Genomic DNA, 7977 nt, shown 5'->3' with positions numbered 1-7977 from the left:
AGGCATGCGCTACCATGCCTGGCTGATTTTTCGATTTATTGTAGAGATGAGGTCTCGCTGCCCAGCCGGGTCTCGAACCCGCGGGCTCAGGCAATCCACTCACCTCAACCTCCCAAAGGCGCAGGATTACAGGCTGAGCCACCGAGCCTGGCTCTCATCTTCTTTATTTCAGTAGATGGCCCCATTATTTGCCAGTTGCTCAGGATCCTTGAGGTCATCATTGATAGGGTCTTGCTTTGTTCCCCAGAATAAAGTGTAGTAGTATGATCATAGCTCACTTCAGCCTTGAACTCCTAGGCTCAAGTGATCCTCCCCCCTCAGCCTCCCTAATAGCTGGAACTACAGCCTTATGCCACCATCCCCAGCTAATCTTTTTTTTTTTGGTAGATAGGGAGTTTTTGTTATGTTGCCAAGGCTGGTCTCAAACTCCTGGCCAATTTCTCTACTTTTACACTTCACATTTGCTAAATTCTACCTTCAAAAAAAAAATACCCAGAATATGACCGGGCACAGTGGCTCATACCTGTATTTCCAACACTTTGGGAGGCGGAGGCAAGAGAAGTGCTTGAGCAATTGAATTTAAGGCCAGCCTGGACAATATAATGAGACCTCGTCTCTACAAAAAAATTAAAAATTAGCCGGGCTTGATGGCATGTGGAAAAAAAAAAAAAACCTAGACATTGGCTGATGGGAAGGTAGTGAGTTATATCGATTGCCCACAGTCAGTTACAGATGATACTCTGTGTTCTGCTCTTCCCTTTATTCACTAAAACACTTGACTAGTTGACTAGTCTTAAAAAAAATTCAGAATCTGACCACTCATGGTTATTTTCGCAACTTTCATCTAAAACACCACCGTATCTCCCTTGAACTACAGCAGTAACCTCCTAACTGGGCCCTCAGCTTTCACTTTAACCATCTCTCTATCTTCTTCTTTACCTCACAGTAGACAGAATTTTTTATATATATATATAGCGCATGTATATAGGTCTCGACTGTGTATTCCTCTCTATGTATTCTACATATATATATTTCTTTAAGACAGGGTCTCACTCGATCATCATTTTTTTTTTCTTCTTTGAGTTGGAGTCTCACTCCGTCGCCCAGGCTGGAGTGCAGTGGCACACTCACGGCCACCGCAGTTTCGACCTGCTGGGCTTTGGCCATCCTTCCACCTGAGCCTTTCAAGTAGCCGGAACTACAGGCGCGCGCTGCCACGCCCGGTTAGTTATTTATTGTAGAGATGAGTTCAAGTTGCCAGGGTTGGTCTCGAACCCGCGGGCTCAGGCAATCTAGTCGCTTCGGCCTCCCGAAATGCTGGGATTACAGGCTGGTCCACCGAGCCCTGTTGTATTACAACATTTATCATGGTGTATTCAGATTACAAGGTATCGCACCCACCCACTGAACTGCTAGCTCAGCGAGCAGGGGCAGGGTTACTTTGCGGTGGCTGAGACTTTGTTCAGCCACTGACTCCGCCCCTTCCTAGCTCTGTCCTTGCTAGCCCCGCCCCCAGGAGATTTCCGGCTTCTCTGCACTGGCCTCGCCCTAAGGTGCTCCCGCTCCGCCCCTAGAGCAACCGTTTTCTCCAAACATAGCACAATTAGAGTGATTGGCGGGTTTGTTGTCCAATCATACGCCGAGCACCCACATGACTACCAATTAGGCGGTAGCGGAGGCGGGTGCTAAAGCATGGGCTGGGGGTGACCAGGAAGCGAGAGCCGAGACTGCGAAGGAGAAATCGAGCTCAGGCTGTGGTGGAAAGGTGACGGGGCATCAGGATTCCTCAACTTCCTACTTTCTCCGATACTAGGTCTGCGGGTCCCTTAGCAGCTGGGAGCTAGGATTTTCATTTGCCTTTTCTTTTGGAGGAAGGGGTGTGTGCTACATACTTTAAGCGTTTGAGGATCTGACTTGAGCAACCTTCCTCTCACTTCGCCTCGGGGCGAGTCCTTCCTTAGCCTTGAGGTGGGGTCCTCCCCAGGGAGAGATAAAATTGTTTGAGATCCTTTCTTACCCTGTGGGTGGTTAAAGCCCTTCCGACTCAGTATCAGGGAAGGGGAGCTGCGTGGTGGGGGTCCGAGATGCCTCCACCTGCGGCCAGAGGTAGTGGATGGTGGCAGGGCCTAGGAACCAGACTCCTGTGATTAGGGAAGCAAGAATATAGCAGGTACTGAGGGCGAAGGACCAAGTGGAAAGAAACATTTCTTCTGTGGCGGTCGTGGCAGTTCTTTACCTGGGAGAGTCTGCTGTAGGGCGGGAGACGTTGGGATTCCCACCTCTGGGCCGTCATCATTTTGCCTCATTTCTTTCTTCTCAGGCTGGGGGACACAACTGAACATGTGGAATCCCAATGCCGGTAGGTGTTGGGAGATCTCTTCTGTCACCCCTAACCCTTTTACTGATGGGCCCACAACAGGAAGTTTCTCTATTAGCTTCCCCGACACGCGCCCCCGTCCCCCCTTAACTCGCAAAAGCAAAGTCCACGGGCCACAGCTGACCAATTGCTTTTGTCTCTCCATAGCGTTCACTGTCTCTCTCCCCTCTCCTGCCCTTCCGGGGAGGTTGTCCCTTTTCCCCCCCAATTCAGGTTTGTCTCTCCAACCATCCATTCTCTTCCTCACTGTTCCATTTCCCTTTAAGTATTGGGTGAGAAAGGGACTCTCTTTTGTTGTTGTTGTTTGTTGTCAGAGGCTCTGGGAAACTCTAATCTTTATTTATTCTCTGCTTCTCCCACCAGGGCATCCGGGGCCAACTCCATATCCCCCCAACGTAGGGTACCCTGGAGGTTCCAATCCTGCCCATCCACCGCCTATCAATCCGGCCGTTCCTCCCAGCCCCTTTCCCTGTCCTCCAGGACCTCCCCAGGGGAATCCAGCTTTCCCCCCAGGTGGGCCCCTTCATCCTGTGCCACAGCCAGGGTATCCAGGATGCCAGCCTTCAGGTCCCTATCCTCCGCCATACCCCCCACCTGCCCCTGGCATGCCTCCTGTGAATCCCGTGGCTCCTGGCATGTTAGGACCAGGGATGGTAATGGACAAGAAGATGCGGAAGAAAATGAAGAAAACGCATAAGAAGATGCACAAACACCACAAGCACGGCAAGGTCAGTACCTTCTGGAGCCTGGCTAGGGAAGGGGTAACCCCAGGGACCCGGTAGACAAGGATTGGTTGAGGGGGAGTTGCAGTCTGTGGACACGGCGGATGGCAATTATGTTGCTCTAGTAGATGGTTCTTCCTTGATGTGAAAGACTGCTACTCAGAAGAATCCGATAATCTTGGAAGGAAAAAAAAAAAAAAAGCCAGGTTGGGGGCTAGAGTGAGCCTTAGAGTGGATTTCACAATCCATGTTGTCTGCCTTACTCTCTCCTGGAACTTTTGCCCCGCCCCCACCCCGGTGCAAGTTTTTGTCAAAGGACTGACGCTATTGACGTCTGTCTTGAGCACACTTACTCTCACTATGCCTCAAGGCAAGTCCTTCTCTTAGCCTGAGGTGTGGTCCCCCCAGGGAGAGATAAAATTGAGAATCTTTCTTACCCTGTGGGTGGTTAAAGCCCTCCAGACTCAGGACCAGGGAAGTGGAGATGAGTGGTGGAGGTCCGAATGTCAATAGGGTCAGGCTTTTTTTTGTTTTGTTTTGTTCTTGAGTTAGAGTCTCACTCTGTCACCCAGACTGGAGTGCAGTGGCCACCGCAGCCTCGACCTACTGGGGTTCAGCGATCCTTCCGCCTCAGCCTTCCAAGTAGCTGGGACTATAGGCACGCGCTACCATGCCTGGCTAATTTTTGATTTATTGTAGAGACGAGGTCTTGCCAAGTTGCCCAGGCAGGTCTCGAACCCGCGGGCTCAGGCAATCCACTCACCTCAGCCTCCCAAAGTGCTGGGATTACAGGCTGAGCCACCGAGCCTGTCTAGGGTCAGTGTTTTGACAAAGCAAAATCTTACATAAGTATTACTATTATTATTATTATTATTTTTTTGAGTCAGAGCCTCATTCTGTCACTCAGGCTGGAGTGCAGTGGCACGCTCGTGGCCACCGCAACCTCAACCTGCTGGGCTCAGGCGATCCTTCCACCTCAGCCTCCCAAGTAGCTGGAACTACAGGCATGCACCATCACGCCCAGCTAATTTTTTTATTTATTGTAGAAATGAGATCAAGCCAAGTTGCCCAGGCTGGTCTCGAACCCATGGGCTCAGGCAATCCTCTTACTTCGGCCTCCCAAAGTCCTGGGATTGTATAGGTGTGAGCCACTGGGCGGCCTAAAATCTTATATAAATATTAACAATAATAATCTGGTTCAAGTTCCTGGAGTTCTCTCCTTCCTTGTTCTTAGGGTGTTGTGTTAATTACACGAGCCTTTTGTGCTATCTTGAGGACAGGAACAGTCAGTGACTCAGCTTCAAACAAAGCCTAGGATTAAGGGGTTTTCATATTCAGCCCCAAGGCTAAGTTTCTTTGTTTTGGAGTGTTAATTAGCAAGGGTAAAAGCAGCTCTGAGGACTACTGAGGAAGAATTAAACCAACCTGCGTCTTGAGGAGGCCTCAATTTACATTTTACTGCCCAAATGTTTACTTGATTTGTGGATTTGGGCTCTAATTCCTTATTCTAGGTCTTTGGTAGAAGTCTAAGGAGAAGGAAAGGTGAGACTGAACTGGGGATGGTGGGAAGAAATTACCCTGAAGAGACTAAAACATGCTTTGAACTGTAGTGTTACTGGAGTTTGCATGTAAGGAACCTTGACTAGAACTCCCCCAGCATTCTCTCACACCTTTCCCACTTTCTCCTATTGGGCGTGGGGAAAAAATAGAGATAAATACACACACAGCTGCTGCTCCAACTCTCTTTTCTTAGATTTAGAATCTAATTTCTTAGAGTCATAGGGACCTTGCCTGTAGCTAATCAATAAGCATTTATAAGGTAGCAGCTGCTTCCTAGCACTATACTATGCTTGTGTCTATAATTTATTCCTTGCCTGGGCATTGACTCAGGTAAGAAAAGTGGGAAACTTGCTCCAAAGGCAGTATTCTGTAGTTGAAGGTTAAATTCTGTGCAATAGATTTAGGATGGTTTAATCCATTCCTGTATACTCTGCTGAAAGAAACAAACCCTTGTTTTTGTTGTTTAAAGTACAATCAAGACCCCTGACCTTCTTAGGGAAGCACAGGGATATTTGGGTGGAGGGGTGGGGCACCAAAGATTGGCCCATAGAGTGGTCAAAGTCATTGGATCTGATGCTATCTCCTTTCCCCTTTCCCCTTGCAGCATTCCTCCTCCTCTTCTTCCTCCTCTTCCAGCAGTGACTCTGACTGAATACAGGGCCTGGACCCTTCCCTCAAGTCTCACCAGTTCTACTCTCCCATCAAGCTTCAGACGCCATGTTGTACTGGGGGGAAATCAGCCCTTGCGTCTACCCGCCCCCCACCCTTACCTGAACCTCACTCTGCTGTTCAGCCCTGACTGGCTAGGGAAAATGGGAAGAGGATTGCCATGGCTAGCAAAGGCCGTTGTGCTGCTTGGATAGACCTTATAGCCACTGAGTTTAGCAGGGGAGCTGTTTGTTGAAGACGGTGAGAACTTTGGGGCTAAATGTGAAGACAAGCTTAAGATCTGTAAAATGTGATTTAAAAAATTTAATAATGCTTGTGGTTGGGGGTTTTCTGGAAATTTAATTATGAAGAAAAACCTGTACCTTTTCTGCAATATTGGCACAGTTGGGTAATTTAGTGATAAATGCATCTCCTGGCAGGCTTTTTCTTGGTTGTGCTAACCGTGAGGTTTCTGGGAAGTAGAGTTCATTTGGTTGATGAGCTTTGATGCTGTTTTGGAACCTGATCTCTACTCCTTAGCTCAATATATTCTGTCAGGTCCTACTTTCCAACTCTCAAGCCAAATAAAGCTATTTCTCCTGGTCTCTGTTCACCTGTGCCGTTACCTTCGCTGGGCCCAGCACGTTCTAGTACTTTTCCTATCCTTCTGCAGGTCCCTTTCTATTTTGCTTTTTGTTTTTGAGACAGGGTCTTGCTCTGTTGCCCAGGCTACGGTACAGTGGTGTGATCATAGCTCACGGCAGCCTTGACATCCTGGGCTCAAGTGATCCTCTTGCCTCAGCTTCCCAAGAAGCTGAAACTCTAGGCACACACCACCAAGCCTGGCTAATTTTTGAAAAAAATTCTTTGTAGAGACAAGGTCTCACCATGTTGCCCTGGTTAGTCTTGAACTCCTAGGTTTAAGCCATCCTCCTGCCTGGGACTCCAAAATTGCTGATATAATAGGTGTGACCCTTTATTTTATTTATTTATTTATTTTAGTTGGTGTCTCACTCTGTCGCCTATGCTGAAGTGCAGTGGCATGCTTACGGCCACCACAGCCTTGACTTGCTGGGCTCAGGCAGTCCTTCTGCTTTAGCCTTCCACATAGCTGGAACTATATGCACATGCCACCATACCTGGCTAATTTTTTTTTTTTTTTTTGAGTTGGAGTCTCACTCTGTCTCCCAGACTGGAGTGCAGTGGCCGCTCCCGGCCACCGCAGCCTCGACCTGCTTGGCTCCGGCGATCCTTCCACCTCAGCCTTCCAAGTAGCCGGAATTACAGGCATGTGCTACCACGCCTGGCTAATTTTTTTGATTTATTGTATAGATGAGGTCTTGCTTCCCAGGCGGGTCTCAAACCCGCGGGCTCAGGCTATCCACTCACCTCAGCTTCCCAAAGGCGTGGGATTACAGGCTGAGCCACCGAGCCCGGCTAATTTTTTTTTTTTAATTGTAGAGACGAGATCTCACCAAGTTGCCCAGGCTGGTCTCGAACTCTTGGACTTGTAAATCCTCTCGCCTTGGCCTCCCAAAGTGCTGGGATTACAGGCTTGAGCCACCGAGCCCAGCTAATTTTTTTCATTTATTGTAGAGATGAAGTTTCTCCAGGTTGCCCGAACTGGTCTCGAACCCATGGGCTCAGGCAGTCCTCTAACCTCGGCCTGCTGGGGTTACAGGCCTGAGCTACCACACCCGGCCTCCTATGTTTCTTAGGTGGAGGGAGTCTTCAGAATTGGTTCAGGCTTAGTGGCATGAGTCTTTATTGTCTTTCTTGGATGAATAAATATAGGTCTTTAGTATATGAGGGGGACCAAACCCCCCCAAAATTTATTTATAAAAAATTGTGCATTTATTCTTTTTTTTATTTTTGAGTTGGAGTCCACTCTGATGCCCAGGCTGGAGTGCAGTGGCACAATCACAGCTACTGCAGCTTTGACCTACTGGGCTCAGGCGATCCTTCCGCCTCAGCCTTCCAAGTAGCCAGAAGTACAGGTGCACGCTACCACGCCCGGCTAATTTTTGATTTATTGTAGAGACGAGGTCTTGCCAAGTTGCCCAGGCTGGTCTCGAACCTCTGGGCTCAGGCAATCCCCTCACCTCAGCCTCCCAAAGTGCTGAGATTACGGCTTGAGTCACTTGGCCTGGCCTGCTTCAGTAGTTCTTAACCTTGGCTGCCCATCCACTATGAGAGAGTAATTTGGGACTTTGCTCCAATTATTGAATAAAACCTTTTAAGGATTCGACCCTACAAATTAGGGGTGTGTCTGTGTCTGTGTGTGTGCGTGTGTGTGTGTGTGTGTGTGTGTGTGTATGTGTGTGTGTATAACTGGGTAATTCTGATGCACAGTTAAACTCGAAGGCCACTGGTTTACTGTATGCCATGTATAGTTACACATTGGGTATCAAAGATCTGTTGAGTAGAGAGAAAAAAGACATCTAAGAGAACTAATTTATAGAGATAGGTGCTATAAAATACCAGGGGAATATAAACATAGAAACAGAAAAAGTGACATTTGAACTGCCTCTCAGGGATTGAGTGTGAAAAAGTATGAGTAGAAAAGGTAAAAGCGCTCAATCTGTAATCCCACGCCTTTGGGAAGCTGAGGTGAGTGGATTGCCTGAGCCCGCGGGTTCGAGACCCGCCTGGGCAGCGAGACCTCATCTC

The 7977-nt window shown here is 48.4% G+C and overlaps 1 protein-coding gene across 2 annotated transcripts; it reads left to right on the top strand.

Annotated features, from left to right (window-relative positions):
- The first annotated feature begins 1616 nt into the window (after positions 1 to 1616).
- On the top strand, positions 1617 to 5911 carry PRR13 (proline rich 13). 2 transcript variants are annotated; one of them, XM_008050287.2, is made up of 4 exons: positions 1617 to 1765; positions 2321 to 2359; positions 2741 to 3105; positions 5264 to 5911. In XM_008050287.2, exons 2-4 carry the CDS (start codon positions 2341 to 2343, stop codon positions 5309 to 5311), a joined length of 432 nt encoding a protein of 143 aa, XP_008048478.1. In that variant the 5' UTR covers positions 1617 to 1765; positions 2321 to 2340; the 3' UTR covers positions 5312 to 5911. The 2 variants fall into 2 exon arrangements, with proteins under 2 accessions (XP_008048478.1, XP_008048479.1); XM_008050288.2 differs by having other exon boundaries at positions 1730 to 1813.
- The last annotated feature ends 2066 nt before the right edge of the window (positions 5912 to 7977 follow it).

This window comes from Carlito syrichta, unplaced genomic scaffold (assembly GCF_000164805.1).
Source record: "Carlito syrichta isolate Samal-C Ts95f unplaced genomic scaffold, Tarsius_syrichta-2.0.1 Scaffold143503, whole genome shotgun sequence".
NCBI classification, from domain to species: domain Eukaryota; kingdom Metazoa; phylum Chordata; class Mammalia; order Primates; family Tarsiidae; genus Carlito; species Carlito syrichta.
The sequence above is the reverse complement of the archived record's forward strand: the minus strand, read 5'-3'. Positions and strand labels throughout refer to the sequence as shown.

What these genes read in the sequence shown, in the direction of transcription:
- PRR13 (XM_008050287.2), top strand. An exon ending in AACACCACAAGCACGGCAAG is followed by an intron (nt 3,106 to 5,263) that starts GTCAGTACCTTC and finishes TTCCCCTTGCAG; the next exon opens with CATTCCTCCTCCTCTTCTTC.